General features: G+C 41.5%; 1 protein-coding gene across 4 annotated transcripts in view; it reads left to right on the forward strand.

Annotated features, from left to right (window-relative positions):
• The window catches only part of robo3 (roundabout, axon guidance receptor, homolog 3 (Drosophila)), a 264,138-nt gene that overhangs the window by 206,194 nt on the left and 41,138 nt on the right, over window positions 1-16,806 (forward strand). For 3 of the 4 annotated variants that reach the window (XM_007556477.2, XM_016673589.1, XM_007556478.2), the window contains exons 1-2: window positions 14,264-14,452; window positions 15,388-15,508. In XM_007556477.2, the coding sequence (XP_007556539.1) occupies window positions 14,360-14,452; window positions 15,388-15,508 (214 nt within the window). In that variant the 5' untranslated portion in view covers window positions 14,264-14,359. Of the gene's footprint in view, window positions 1-8,166; window positions 8,325-9,261; window positions 9,383-11,218; window positions 11,358-11,522; window positions 11,651-14,263; window positions 14,453-15,387; window positions 15,509-16,806 lie in introns of those variants that run through there. The other variant, XM_016673590.1, reaches the window with a different exon arrangement.

Here is a 16,806-nt window from a genome sequence, read left to right on the forward strand (position 1 = left end):
TTGAGCTGGTGCTATATAAATTAACTGAGCTTTTAATTAATAAACTTCTTATGATGCACTATTTTGACTTTGAACATCTTTGCATGTCTAAAAGACCCAAACAATGTTAATTTGAATCGATTATCTTTTTTATTGGAAACTTATAACATTCAATAATTTCAAAGAACAGAGTCGTTAAAGTCAAACATTTCCTCTGTTTTAGTTCTAGCCGAACAACACTGGCAGGAGTAACACTACTTCATATTTTTTTCTAAAAGTCAAGGTTGACGCAATGAAAGTCGAGTCGACTTCGACTAGTCATAGAAATGCAGGAAAGAAGAATATTGGCTACATTCACAGCAAACACTGACAAATGAGTTTAGACAGAATTTCATTACGGACGGTGAAAAGAGCAACAAAAAAAGAACATTATCCTGGACGTCTTCAGCAGCAGCAGAGCTGAGCTGCAATCTTTCGTCACTGTGTGCTGCAAAAAGACAGTTGAGTGTCTTTTTACAGAACACCGACTGGTGCTCATCTTGCACAGCTGAACTTAGGTGTCAAATTATTACCTTGACCACTTTTTGTGCACGTTGGAACATTATAAACCCAAGTCATTATAAGCCGATCACCTCTGATTACAGTTAAATCCGTCGCACCCCTTCCACCGCTGCAGGCGGCTCTTCCTCGACGCGCAGCAGGCGTCTCCGACGATGAACCGACGTGCTGCAGACAGCAGCTCAGACACACTGTCTCAGACGCTCAGGATGCAGCTTGAGCTACGCTTTCAGATTTTGGAAGCCAGCAGCGTTTTTATGAGAGCGTAAAGTTGCCAGGTTAGAAGCTTCAACGTACATTGTGACGCTCATCACGCGGGTGGACGAAGAAGAGACCGTCGTCATGTCAAGTGGCGTCTGCAGTAGCCTTTTGGTAAATTACTGACACATTGTTTATGCAATTCAGACCATCTGACATTCCCCTCCCAGTTCCCCATCTTCCACCTTCTTGGAAAAATCAGTTTTGCCACGTGTTTACGACTTGCCGACATGAAACGCAGCAAAGATATTGCAGAGCACAGAATCGCCTAAAAGTCAACTAGTTACTGCGTCCCTTACTGATTCTTCTCCTTTTATAGGCAGTAAACCCAGACAGAGAGAAAGAAAACGGCATGTTCTTCCCAAACTCCTGGGACTCTTATTTTCTTTTTTTTTTTTTCCTGGGCTGTATGGAAATCATTTCTTACGTTGTCGTCTGCATCGTTAATGGGACCAGCTGCTTTCGGATTGTGAGCCAGGTTTGGTGGCGACGGCAGGAAGGTGGGGGTCCGAGGACTTGCCGGGCGGGAACGGGGCGATACGGGCTGCTAAATGGACTCAGCTGACAAGACTAAGCACAGCAGCAGCGGTGGCCTAAATGGCCCTGCCAGGGGACTAGCTAAGGGACAAAAGAAGATGGAGGGGACAGATTTGGTTGGGGAGGTTGGGGGGGGCGAGCTCTGGACGTTGATGAACAGGTTATGTGTGTGCGTGTGTGTGTGTGTGCGTGCGTGCGTGTGCATGTGTGTGTGTGTGTGTGCGCGGTTGAAGGGAAGTGAGCAGTGCTTGGACAGAGAAGGTCACCCTACTGCGCTTGTGGATGGGGTAATTAAAATGTCCTCTCACTGTGATTTACTTTCATTTACTGTTATCTTTGAGTCACTTTTACGATTGGTCATATAATCATTTCCAGAGAGCCAGACCATCTCCTGACATTTAGCACGGCTGTAAAATACTTTGTGGGGGAATCAATAGGCTAAAATAAATTTGGAAGAAAGGCTTTCTCCTGAGTGCGTGTGCATGTGTGTGTGTGCTGGTGGACTGCGGGGGGATTACAGTCGGCCTTGTATGTTGCACAGAGAGGCTCATATTGAATGCAGACTCTGTTTTGCTGTATTTGCCGCCACAGCTGCCAAGCAGCACATCCACCAGAGTGTCTGTGTTTGCATTGGGGATGTGGCGGGGGGGCTGGTGCTTAGCGGCGGCACGGACATCTGTCTCCAACTGTGACCCCCCCCCCCCCCCCGCCTCCCCTCCACACGCCGCACACACTTCCACAGAGCCTCCCATCACCGCCGAGAACACACACACACACTCCCGCCGCACACGCCAATATCCTGTGTGGGCTGTTGTTGGGGTGTAAGGCCTGATAGGGATCAGAGGGGGGTCCTCTCTGGATAATGAGAGTGGCTGATGGAAGGTGGCTTCTGATGAGGGCCCCCGTAGGGCCGGTGGGCCTGGGCAGATATTGCTGTGGGGAGCCCGCTCCACTTTTAGAGGGAACGCAGTAGATGGGGCTGGCTGTGTCTCCGCAGGCTTGAAATGAGGCTGAGAAAGATGTTTGGACTTGGGCAAAAAGAGCAAAAAAAAAACATCAGAGTGCTTCTTGATGTGCGTTCACACCAAAGCAGATTGCTTCATGTCAGGACAAGATGTCTGATGACAGAATGACAGATGCCCAGCTCAATCCCCCTCAGCATCGCCTGAGCCGCTTTACATCCGTCTCCCCCTCCTCTTACCTCCATAAGCCCTGCAGACCAAGGCACCATCACTCCCTCTCTGCAGTCACTCTTTATTCCTAGCAGATTCCACATAGACTTGCAATGCTTTGGTTCATTCGATTTATAAAAGCAGTGACTGATCAAGATGTCTTTGGAGAGTTTCACTTAATAGGGTTTCTGCAAATTTCAACAGTATTTCCTACTGAGGAGCGGCTAAAATCCTGATCTTTTTCCATTAGCGAACGCCCTCTTAGGCCCAGAACGCACTGCTCGCCATCCAGCTTTTCACCCGCTGAGCAGATTTTTTACCTGACACAGGCTCCGACTCAGTGGTCCGTCAATGTACCACCAGACTCCAGAGAATTTACGCAGTAGAACGTAGCGCCGGCATCAACACAAGCAGCTATAGACAGAAAGCTGTAGCTGCTCCAACAAGATCGCTGTCCCACGTTTTTCTTTTTTTTTTTTCTGTGAGGTCCAGCCATAGATAACTACCCCAGACCCGTCACAATAACAGATTTACCCGGGCGATGTATTGGCCCAAATCACTGCGATAAATGCGGCAATTTGAGACCATTTTCAAGTTATATAGTGCTTAATAATGCAAGTGCAGCCTCTCGAAGATCAATAAACTTTAGTTTTCTAATGAACGTTTAACACGGGAACTGAAAGACATTTTAAACATCCAAAAAGAAACAAACAGAACACCCAAAACCCGGAACAACAAATAAAATGGCTGCTGAAGTCTCTGTAAACAAAATTGTCCTTCACAAAAGGAGATCCATGCACCAGGCTGGAGCTTTTTGTTATCCAGACTTTGGTAGAAAGAGAGAAAAAACAATGGAAACTATCCGGCTTGTTTTAACACAGTAGTGGTAACCCAGTAAAATAAACCCCACGTCTATTTTGGTCAGACATTCAGAACCTGTTCCAACTGCTGTATATGCCATCCAACCTGATCTTAGGACTTTCTGTCGGATCAGATGCCGAAGTGGATGTGTTTTGGGTTTTATGGCTAATAGTCATCAGTGTGGAAGCTGTCACTGAGTGAAACAGACTCTGTTGTTTTCAGTATCACAGAGGTTATTTAAAATTGGAGTCAGAAGAAGCACAGAGGGTGTGAAAGAGCTCCTGAAAAGACCACAGCATTCCCTACAGAGGCTGTCAGCTTGTACACTTTCAGTTTGAGATATGCACAAATATATATATATATATATGTTCACAGACGCCTCTGTCTCATAACCAGGATGACATTTTTGTTTTTAAACTCTGGGTTGTGTTTAAGAACATCACGGTTTTCTTTCCAATAGATTTGTGGAAGCGGCTACATTTTTACTGGATGACAAAAGTATTTTGTTGCTCTTTATATTCCTTAAGGAGAAACCAGAAGTCGGCAGCTCCCTGCTGGTCCTCCTTATCTTATACCTTGTGGGTTCTACTTGGAGCCTGCGCTTTGATTAAAGAACACAGTTCAGCCCCAGTGGTGCAGATTACTCAGGCTTTGTTGAAGGGGTTTAAAGAAAAGGTCAAAGTGCACCCACTTAATATGGGCCCCAAAGGGCCTCATGGGTAATTGTGAGTATCTAATAAACTTTTCGAGTCCTTTTTCTTGCTCAGATCTGGGGAACGCTGGGGGCTGGAATGAAAACGATCAGACTCCCCGGAGCCATGATTTCAGAATATTGTGTGACAGGTCATGACAGCAGTCCTTTAACCTCACCGCATGCTAATTTAAACCTGGGGGGGGGGATCCCGTTTCCTCCCTCACGCCGCGTGATGGGACACGATCCTGGACAATTTAGTTCGATTCTGCTTAATCTATGTGAATTGTCACTGAGCAAAATGTCAGTAATAGGTATGAAAAAGGTCAGGGGTGTGGTTCTGCATATCATTCCGAGATTGTAGGGGGCCAGTGGGATTCGGTGTGCCCCAAATGCTCTGTGCAAAGTAATTGGCCATCACTGTATGGGTCTGACTAAAGCCACAATCAGCCGTTTTCTCCCTCATAGACACAAAGGTACAACAAGCACAATGGCATAGACTTGGAAGGACAGGGCAGCACAAGCAGTCTGTTTGATTATGGGAGCATTATTTTCTCTCTCACGTATCAATATGTCCTTCTTTCATGACCTTGATTCCAAACAGAATATGTTGTTTTATCCCCATCACGCAAACACACACTACCTCCAACAATGTGGTGTTATCTTGAATACAGAAAGAAATAGTTCCTCCAGCTTTTTAAGGAATATATACAACTGAAATAGCTAGATGTGTTAGAGAACAATAAGTCCTCACAAGGATGGATGGATGGATGGATGGATGGATGGATATATATATATATATATATATATATATATATATATATCTCCTGGATGTACCAGGCCTGTCAGTCGTTGGCTTCCTCTGCGACTTCGTTACATTACAGCAACATGTTTGCATCCTGAAGCCGGAGCACGTAAGCAACGTTCACATTTTATGACCCATCAGCTTTTCATAGCAGTTTGGATCCTGTTAGCATTTACGTCCTGTAAAATAATTCACACAAATACTCAGACTAATGACCAGACTCTGATTAGCGCTATAAATAAACCATGTTATGTGTTTATGTGACTTGAATCTAGGATGTTACTTTAACGTTCATTTCAGTGAAACGTCGACCTGCCGATGTTGATGGAATCCAGATGCGTTTCCTAGGCTCCTTATTGATTAATGGTCAATTTTGTTTATATTTGCACCACTTTCTGAGCGAGCAGTTGCTGTAAAAGAAGGCTGTACCGTTTGGAGGCAAAATTATTGTGAAGGTTACATTTTAGATGCATGGTTGGCATCACCTAAACCACAATAAGAGGAATGTTCTTAACTTAACTTTGAAATTTCTAAAAAGCCACCAAATATAAAATCCGACTCAATAACACTTACATTAGTTGTGTTCTGTTCAGCCTTTCTATTATCAATGAAAAAAATCTTGCTCTTCATTGCTTTCTCACTCCAACATCCATACTGAAGGATGTTGTTAGCGAGGTCTGGTATTGGGTATTTCTGTGTATGAATGTGAGCTCATTGATCTGAAAAGTATCAGATTTAGAGTTTCTGACAGAAACTGAAAATGAGCTGAAAATGTTCCGGCTACCAGACGATTTCTCTGTTTACCTTCCATATAAAGCAAAATAATCTATCTTTATATATTTACCCGGTTAAGTTTGCAAGTAAATAAAATTGCTGAACTTCAACTTAAGCAGCAAGGCAAACTCAGAGAATAATCTTTCCAGCTACTTCTTTTGTAGTGCAAGTCCAAGTTGCGAATGAAATACTGCACATAACCCAGGCATTATTTTTTTCCAGGAGTTAAGGAATCTTTTTTTTTTTTTTTTTTTTTTTTTTTAGTTTTTTTTGTCCTTGAGTCAGTTTGGAAAGAGAAAAAGTAAGCAAGAACTGCTGGCTACATTTATACTAGATAAAGGAGTTTTTCCTTTGACATGCACACATTTTCATGAAACTTTCAACAGACTTCTGCCAGACAGACAACAGGAGCCGTTGCATAGGAAGTCAGAGAGCCTTGTGGATGATCAGGATCCGCGTTTCTTATAAACCAGATTTCAGGAAATGGAACCAAACTTATTGCCTGCAACAAAACATGAGAAAATTGTTTTTTTGTTTTTTTTTCCTTGAATCTGCCAATAATGTCTGATTAAGGAAACTTTTCCCTTTGTTAGTCATTAACAGCCTAATCAAACTCTTTGCAGCATCGATGGCAGTAGGTATGAAACATAATTCATACAGATTAAATAATAAAGATTATGGACCACTTTCATGGAACCAACGTATGCCAAGATAAAAAAATATATATATATACATATACAGTATATATATATATTTTCCATTGCTCAAATTAAAGTTCTTTAATGACATCCTAGGGAGAAAAGCAGGAAGCACTCGAGTTTGGATGTGCTTTTGGACATTTTTATTTTTAATAATGGGACCATGTTGTTCTTACTGCTGAATTTGTTTTATTTTATTTATTTGGGGAATTTCAGCTCCACAACTTCAAACACTGAAGCGTGTATGAATGCAACTCAGTGACAGTAAGACAGGACAATAAGACATTAAGCATCAGGCAGGCTTCACACTAATCTTTCAAGGCATCAAATGCGCAAAGGACATTGCAAAGAACATGCTGTTTGAGCCTAAAAGATAAGAAATAATTCAACTACAATATGAGCAGTTACCGTAAACCTTACAAAATCCTTCTTCTGCAAATCAAATCTATCAGGTTTTACAGGCAGACCTTTAATGCAACAGGAATAAATTAATTCTGTTACTTTTAGCTGTCAGGCTCGCATGCAGTGCATTAAAGAGTACGTTCCCAGAGATCTGATGCACTTGACAGCTTATTTAGCTGGAATATGGAGAAGACTGTGAGCAGCTGTCGGTACAAATAAAGCTGCTAATTTATGATGTAGCTTAAAGCTTTTAAGGTAAACAAGCCAGTAATATCTAGGTCAGCCTCGAGATTCATCAACAATGAGGAGATCCATGGGTGAAATTCATTATTTGTCACTTTATTTTGACAGATTAAAAGAATTTAATAATAATAATAATCGTGACACAGCTGACTTATTGGGTGATGCTTTTTTGAAAGGAGAGACTCCGACTCTGAAGATGCCTGCATATGAACATATCGTTACTGAAAAGCTGGTTATGACAAGAAACAATACATTGGCTAAAATGCAAACTTTAATGCTGCGTACATTAGCTGAGGTTAAATGCTTGATGCCTTCTGCAATGTCAGCAAAGTCAAAATAAAAAGGACATCTACGGTGTCCAAACATTCCCAACAATGTTTAGTCTAGAATTGAACTTACTAACATCAATTAATGAGGCTTTTGTATTGCATAAAACCGAGTGGTGCAGTAACATCTCTTACAAACAAAAATACTCTAAAAGTCTCATGAAGAGCTATCTATGTAGTGTTAGCATGTAGCTTTGCTTAATCAAGCTATGGTGCTTCCTTTATAGCTGCTGGATCTGTGTTTGTGACTCTTATTTTGAAGTAAGGAACATCTGTGATCTGAGAGCCCTTAAAATATGAAGAACAAGACTCTAAAAATAATGTTCACATCTCATAAATATATACCCTGAAAGTATACAAGCTGAAATTCTGTATTCTGGGTAAATTACAGTGGCTGATTAAATTGATTTACTCAGTTTGCTTGTTTAGATTATGACTTTGTGTGTGTGTGTGTGTGTGTGTGTGTGTGTGTCTGTGGGAGTGTGCTTGGGTCAGGCTGAATAATTCAGGGCATTGTGTGCCTCAGCTACTGGAGCCTTCATTATTGATGTGCTGGGATGCCACACACTCATGATATGAAGGCAATGAAGACCTCAGGGATACATGCACACCATGTTTCAATTCAGTCCTGTCAAGTACTGTCTGAACAACAATGGCTCATCATGATTTGTGCTTTTCAGCTTCTTGACAGGAGTGCCAGTGAGCGAAGGCGTAACAGACTCCTGTATAGATTGTGTATACTGAAAAGCCCAATCAACATAAGTATGCAGGATTTTAGTAAGAACCCCATGTCACAACGGCGCGGAGGCAGTGCCATCGACGTGGAAGCTCGTTCTAACTGTGCATCTTTTTCTGCCTCCAGTTCTGAGAGACGACTTCCGTCAGACACCCAGCGATGTGGTGGTGGCTGCAGGCGAGCCCGCTGTCATGGAGTGCATCCCACCCAGAGGCCATCCTGAACCCACCATCTCCTGGAAGAGAAACAACATCCGAGTCAACGATCGCGATGAAAGGATCACTGTAAGCAGACTTCAGCTGTACCCCACGAAAACCAAAAACACTTAATAATGTGGTTTTATGAAGCTAACATTAGCATCTGGGAATATAAACACTTCTTATATATCATGATCTAATAAAAAAATATCTTGTTATTCTAGTTCTTGCCCAGGTCCAATAATTGGGTGACTACAAACTAATGTCTAATTTATTCAACAAGATTTTTATGCTCATTTTCCTCTTCCGACAATCTTAATTTCTTAAGGTCTTATTGTGATGAGACCTTAAGAAAGACCTTTGACCTCCGGTCAAAGTCCAGATTCAATTTTGGGACTTTTGGAAACACGTGGAGATTGTTTTTAGCTCCTGCTGTAAATGTACACCTGGACTCAAGGTTGCATGAAGACATCTTTCACTGTAGAATGTTTTATTATGCAGAGAAGTTTATAGATGACAAGTCGACTGCAAAACAATCCCAAGCTTAAGTCTTCTACCACCTTGGTTGAAAGTTGTTTTTTTTTGGCACATATCTGCTGTATCCATAAAACCCAAATGGGGTTGTACCTGGGAACAAACACTTGAGCTCTCAGGGTCAGTACTGAAACAATTTTAGATGCCCATCAGACATCAACACATCATGCAATGATTTGGGTTATTGTGCATAAGTGCAGGCCACCATAAAAACAAAGCGTTTCCATGGCGATCAGCTTAGCGCTGGAATCATTGTCGAATCATGGAAGCCGTCGCAGGGGGAGCCATCTGTCACATCACACCCTGAACGTGACTGAGTGGCTTTGCGCTCGACCAACACGTCTCAGTATCCTGCCTCCACGTTTTCTCCATTCGTCTTCTCTTCCTAACCAAAATTTCTCCAACTTCATCCTCTTCTTACCTCCTCTTTGTATTTTCCTTCCGTTCCTCTCTTCCACCGCCCTCCCTCCTTCGCTTCTGTCGCTTTCAGATCCGAGGAGGAAAGCTGATGATTTCAAACACCAGAAAGAGTGACGCTGGCATGTACGTGTGCGTGGGAACAAACATGGTTGGCGAGAAAGACAGCGATCCAGCTGAACTGGTCGTGTTTGGTGAGTTATTTTCAAATTGATTGTATCACAGCACACTGAATTCAGTTCTTTTTTTTTTTTTTCCCACATTAGTTTGTTGAGGATCTTCTCTTGGAGTCCCTGTGGAGGTTTTGTTTTATACCTCCTTCCTTTCCTTGCCAGCTGTTGGAGTAGACCATCGATCTTTCCCTCCCAGTTGCCCTTTTGACCCCTCATCTTTTTCCTCCTGTCTGACTTTCAGCTCAGTGGGACTGCAGCATTCTTACAATGTGTATCGATTGTGGGGAACACACAACCAGCCATTGTTCTTCTTATACACTTTATTGCAACAGGAACACTTTAGTGTTTTCCAGGCTGTCACAATTTATTTTAAAGCAGTCATGAACTTTATGAGAGCTTGCAGGACGTACATGTCTCATTAGGTGTATTTAATATCCCTAAGGGACTTATGGACTTATGATTGTTTCCCTTAAGAGTCAAATGTTGATGTATTCAAAATAATCAGAGGTGGATGGTACAGTTATTACAAATTTAGCTAATGGCGATTTGTCTTTGATTCTTGATTCATATTTAAGAAATCCATTTGATCTGTTGTAACACAGACCGCACATGTAAAGTCGTTGTTTATGTCTGTTGCTGAACAATACATTGATAATCAGTCTGTTCACTGATGTCATAGATACACTATTTGGTAAGCTATTATATTTACAGCAACATAGAAACTCCTCCACTCAGGACTTGTACAAGTCTAGCATCGCTGACAGCAAGAATAGAGACAGCTAACATGTCTGCAGACCCCACACATCCTGGACACAAACTTTTTAAACTACTCCCTTCGCGTCGGTGCCACACAGCGCTTTTGCGTAAACCGGCAGCCACAAATTCAACCTCATCTTCCTCTTCTGTAAAAACAAAAAGAACATTAGAAAATAAAAATAAGATAGAAGTAGTAATCATTTTTGTTTTTTTGTTTTGTTGTATATGTTTATTTTAAATGTCATCACTGAAAGAAAAAGCAGAACTGAGGCCAAATTCATTCTCGGTGTGCACAAACTTGAAGAATAAAAGCGATTAAAACCTGATCGGGTTGTATATTGACTCTTCTTCTACTGAACCGTGCTCACACAGCATTGGTTATTATGGGCTGTGCAGTGGATTGTGATAAATAATTCCATCTGTGTACAAAATGTCAGCAGGGAACTGTTTGTATGAACCTGCCTGCTTCCCACCACAATTCCCACTTCAGTTCTTATCCCCTGAAATTCTCTGCATATCCCACGTCTGAGTCCAACCAGGCATGCAGGGGTTTAAATGCCTCCTGGCTTCATTTCTGGTCTCTTCAAATACTCAGATGTGTTTTTTTTTTCTTTCAGATATTAAACTTTGCTGTCCATATAAAATCTTTGGTAAATTACATGAATCTTTTTATTTGTTTGTTTGTTTTTGCTTGCTTGTTAATCATTGCAGGGTCACAGGGGAGCTGTTGTTTATCCTCACCAGTCAACGGGCCACAAATGGCGTACGCCCTGAATACGAAGCAATCTATTACAGTCTGCTGAGAACATTAACTTTTAATTTATAATCACATTCACAAGTTTTGCTCTGGAGCTAATGACTAATCACAGCAACCATTTTAGATGTTTTGTTACCTCGAGAAGTACTGAGTATTTGAGATTCTCTCATCCAGATGACTCGGTAAAGAAAAAAAAATCATACTAATTTACTATCTAGTCAGCAGAGACTATATTCCTGCTAAAACCAAACACTGACCGTGCCGCATCAGTTTTCTTCGAAGCGTTTGGGTTTATTACCAACAAATCCAGGTGCAGCAGATCTAAGTAGCGGTTCTGATTTCAGAGAGGCCCGTCTTCACCAAACAACCAGTGAACCAGGTGGTGCTGGCGGATGATACGGTGGAGTTCTTCTGCGAGGTACATGGAGATCCCACTCCGACTGTCCGCTGGCGGAGGGAAGAGGGAGAGTTGCCCCGGGGCAGGTACAAAGAGAAACAACACTAGGACTTCAAAAATTCATCTCGCATTCAGATGTTATGTATGCATATGCGTGAGGGGAAGCTCACGCTTGCAAACAGCTTCCGCGGGCTCCCACTTTTTCTCAGATTTCTTGGGCAGAGTCATCGCCGGTGTTGATGTGTTTGCAGGTTTGAGATCCGCAGCGACAACAGCCTCCGTCTGAGCCAGGTGCGAGCTGAGGACGAGGGCACCTACACCTGTGTGTCGGAGAACAGCGTGGGCAAAGCCGAGGCCTCCGGGACCCTCCAAGTGCACGGTAAGGGCACACGCTCATACTGCTGGATTTCTTTGGCATGTGTGAAAAACATACTGACTTGTAACATAACAGAAAGATCTAAATGAAAGTTTACATTCAGTCATTATGGGCTTGATTATCTGCATAATGTGAGGCTTTTAAAAAACCTACGTACATGGCTCTTTTTCCCAGGTAAGAGGTTTACCATCATACAGCTTCAATGGTTTTTATAATATAGAGCTGAGAGCACACGTTTGAATGTGAATGTGGATTTTAGGCAGTACGATCGACCCCCAACATCAAAATTTTGCTTCCAGGCTCCAATATACAGATGTGCTACACTTACACAAACTTTTCGCAAATGTACCTTAGCAAGTTGCACCACAACCGCATGTTTNTTTTTTTTGTCCTTGAGTCAGTTTGGAAAGAGAAAAAGTAAGCAAGAACTGCTGGCTACATTTATACTAGATAAAGGAGTTTTTCCTTTGACATGCACACATTTTCATGAAACTTTCAACAGACTTCTGCCAGACAGACAACAGGAGCCGTTACATAGGAAGTCAGTGAGCCTTGTGGATGATCAGGATCCGCGTTTCTTATAAACCAGATTTCAGGAAATGGAACCAAACTTATTGCCTGCAACAAAACATGAGAAAATTGTTTTTTTGTTTTTTTTTCCTTGAATCTGCCAATAATGTCTGATTAAGGAAACTTTTCCCTTTGTCAGTCATTAACAGCCGAATCAAACTCTTTGCAGCATCGATGGCAGTAGGTATGAAACATAATTCATACAGATTAAATAATAAAGATTATGGACCACTTTCATGGAACCAACGTATGCCAAGATAAAAAAATATATATATATACATATACAGTATATATATATATTTTCCATTGCTCAAATTAAAGTTCTTTAATGACATCCTAGGGAGAAAAGCAGGAAGCACTCGAGTTTGGATGTGCTTTTGGACATTTTTATTTTTAATAATGGGACCATGTTGTTCTTACTGCTGAATTTGTTTTATTTTATTTATTTGGGGAATTTCAGCTCCACAACTTCAAACACTCAAGCGTGTATGAATGCAACTCAGTGACAGTAAGACAGGACAATAAGACATTAAGCATCAGGCAGGCTTCACACTAATCTTTCAAGGCATCAAATGCGCAAAGGACATTGCAAAGAACATGCTGTTTGAGCCTAAAAGATAAGAAATAATTCAACTACAATATGAGCAGTTACCGTAAACCTTACAAAATCCTTCTTCTGCAAATCAAATCTATCAGGTTTTACAGGCAGACCTTTAATGCAACAGGAATAAATTAATTCTGTTACTTTTAGCTGTCAGGCTCGCATGCAGTGCATTAAAGAGTACGTTCCCAGAGATCTGATGCACTTGACAGCTTATTTAGCTGGAATATGGAGAAGACTGTGAGCAGCTGTCGGTACAAATAAAGCTGCTAATTTATGATGTAGCTTAAAGCTTTTAAGGTAAACAAGCCAGTAATATCTAGGTCAGCCTCGAGATTCATCAACAATGAGGAGATCCATGGGTGAAATTCATTATTTGTCACTTTATTTTGACAGATTAAAAGAATTTAATAATAATAATAATCGTGACACAGCTGACTTATTGGGTGATGCTTTTTTGAAAGGAGAGACTCCGACTCTGAAGATGCCTGCATATGAACATATCGTTACTGAAAAGCTGGTTATGACAAGAAACAATACATTGGCTAAAATGCAAACTTTAATGCTGCGTACATTAGCTGAGGTTAAATGCTTGATGCCTTCTGCAATGTCAGCAAAGTCAAAATAAAAAGGACATCTACGGTGTCCAAACATTCCCAACAATGTTTAGTCTAGAATTGAACTTACTAACATCAATTAATGAGGCTTTTGTATTGCATAAAACCGAGTGGTGCAGTAACATCTCTTACAAACAAAAATACTCTAAAAGTCTCATGAAGAGCTATCTATGTAGTGTTAGCATGTAGCTTTGCTTAATCAAGCTATGGTGCTTCCTTTATAGCTGCTGGATCTGTGTTTGTGACTCTTATTTTGAAGTAAGGAACATCTGTGATCTGAGAGCCCTTAAAATATGAAGAACAAGACTCTAAAAATAATGTTCACATCTCATAAATATATACCCTGAAAGCATACAAGCTGAAATTCTGTATTCTGGGTAAATTACAGTGGCTGATTAAATTGATTTACTCAGTTTGCTTGTTTAGATTATGACTTTGTGTGTGTGTGTGTGTGTGTGTGTGTGTGTGTCTGTGGGAGTGTGCTTGGGTCAGGCTGAATAATTCAGGGCATTGTGTGCCTCAGCTACTGGAGCCTTCATTATTGATGTGCTGGGATGCCACACACTCATGATATGAAGGCAATGAAGACCTCAGGGATACATGCACACCATGTTTCAATTCAGTCCTGTCAAGTACTGTCTGAACAACAATGGCTCATCATGATTTGTGCTTTTCAGCTTCTTGACAGGAGTGCCAGTGAGCGAAGGCGTAACAGACTCCTGTATAGATTGTGTATACTGAAAAGCCCAATCAACATAAGTATGCAGGATTTTAGTAAGAACCCCATGTCACAACGGCGCGGAGGCAGTGCCATCGACGTGGAAGCTCGTTCTAACTGTGCATCTTTTTCTGCCTCCAGTTCTGAGAGACGACTTCCGTCAGACACCCAGCGATGTGGTGGTGGCTGCAGGCGAGCCCGCTGTCATGGAGTGCATCCCACCCAGAGGCCATCCTGAACCCACCATCTCCTGGAAGAGAAACAACATCCGAGTCAACGATCGCGATGAAAGGATCACTGTAAGCAGACTTCAGCTGTACCCCACGAAAACCAAAAACACTTAATAATGTGGTTTTATGAAGCTAACATTAGCATCTGGGAATATAAACACTTCTTATATATCATGATCTAATAAAAAAATATCTTGTTATTCTAGTTCTTGCCCAGGTCCAATAATTGGGTGACTACAAACTAATGTCTAATTTATTCAACAAGATTTTTATGCTCATTTTCCTCTTCCGACAATCTTAATTTCTTAAGGTCTTATTGTGATGAGACCTTAAGAAAGACCTTTGACCTCCGGTCAAAGTCCAGATTCAATTTTGGGACTTTTGGAAACACGTGGAGATTGTTTTTAGCTCCTGCTGTAAATGTACACCTGGACTCAAGGTTGCATGAAGACATCTTTCACTGTAGAATGTTTTATTATGCAGAGAAGTTTATAGATGACAAGTCGACTGCAAAACAATCCCAAGCTTAAGTCTTCTACCACCTCGGTTGAAAGTTGTTTTTTTGGCACATATCTGCTGTATCCATAAAACCCAAACGGGGTTGTCCCTGGGAACAAACACTTGAGCTCTTAGGGTCAGTACTGAAACAATTTTAGATGCCCATCAGACATCAACACATCATGCAATGATTTGGGTTATTGTGCATAAGTGCAGGCCACCATAAAAACAAAGCGTTTCCATGGCGATCAGCTTAGCGCTGGAATCATTGTCGAATCATGGAAGCCGTCGCAGGGGGAGCCATCTGTCACATCACACCCTGAACGTGACTGAGTGGCTTTGCGCTCGACCAACACGTCTCAGTATCCTGCCTCCACGTTTTCTCCATTCGTCTTCTCTTCCTAACCAAAATTTCTCCAACTTCATCCTCTTCTTACCTCCTCTTTGTATTTTCCTTCCGTTCCTCTCTTCCACCGCCCTCCCTCCTTCGCTTCTGTCGCTTTCAGATCCGAGGAGGAAAGCTGATGATTTCAAACACCAGAAAGAGTGACGCTGGCATGTACGTGTGCGTGGGAACAAACATGGTTGGCGAGAAAGACAGCGATCCAGCTGAACTGGTCGTGTTTGGTGAGTTATTTTCAAATTGATTGTATCACAGCACACTGAATTCAGTTCTTTTTTTTTTTTTTCCCACATTAGTTTGTTGAGGATCTTCTCTTGGAGTCCCTGTGGAGGTTTTGTTTTATACCTCCTTCCTTTCCTTGCCAGCTGTTGGAGTAGACCATCGATCTTTCCCTCCCAGTTGCCCTTTTGACCCCTCATCTTTTTCCTCCTGTCTGACTTTCAGCTCAGTGGGACTGCAGCATTCTTACAATGTGTATCGATTGTGGGGAACACACAACCAGCCATTGTTCTTCTTATACACTTTATTGCAACAGGAACACTTTAGTGTTTTCCAGGCTGTCACAATTTATTTTAAAGCAGTCATGAACTTTATGAGAGCTTGCAGGACGTACATGTCTCATTAGGTGTATTTAATATCCCTAAGGGACTTATGGACTTATGATTGTTTCCCTTAAGAGTCAAATGTTGATGTATTCAAAATAATCAGAGGTGGATGGTACAGTTATTACAAATTTAGCTAATGGCGATTTGTCTTTGATTCTTGATTCATATTTAAGAAATCCATTTGATCTGTTGTAACACAGACCGCACATGTAAAGTCGTTGTTTATGTCTGTTGCTGAACAATACATTGATAATCAGTCTGTTCACTGATGTCATAGATACACTATTTGGTAAGCTATTATATTTACAGCAACATAGAAACTCCTCCACTCAGGACTTGTACAAGTCTAGCATCGCTGACAGCAAGAATAGAGACAGCTAACATGTCTGCAGACCCCACACATCCTGGACACAAACTTTTTAAACTACTCCCTTCGCGTCGGTGCCACACAGCGCTTTTGCGTAAACCGGCAGCCACAAATTCAACCTCATCTTCCTCTTCTGTAAAAACAAAAAGAACATTAGAAAATAAAAATAAGATAGAAGTAGTAATCATTTTTGTTTTTTTGTTTTGTTGTATATGTTTATTTTAAATGTCATCACTGAAAGAAAAAGCAGAACTGAGGCCAAATTCATTCTCGGTATGCCCAAACTTGAAGAATAAAAGCGATTAAAACCTGATCGGGTTGTATATTGACTCTTCTTCTACTGAACCGTGCTCACACAGCATTGGTTATTATGGGCTGTGCAGTGGATTGTGATAAATAATTCCATCTGTGTACAAAATGTCAGCAGGGAACTGTTTGTATGAACCTGCCTGCTTCCCACCACAATTCCCACTTCAGTTCTTATCCCCTGAAATTCTCTGCATATCCCACGTCTGAGTCCAACCAGGCATGCAGGGGTTTAAATGCCTCC

The sequence above is a fragment of the Poecilia formosa genome, unplaced genomic scaffold (genome assembly GCF_000485575.1).
Source record: "Poecilia formosa unplaced genomic scaffold, Poecilia_formosa-5.1.2 Scaffold79, whole genome shotgun sequence".
Lineage (NCBI taxonomy): Eukaryota > Metazoa > Chordata > Actinopteri > Cyprinodontiformes > Poeciliidae > Poecilia > Poecilia formosa.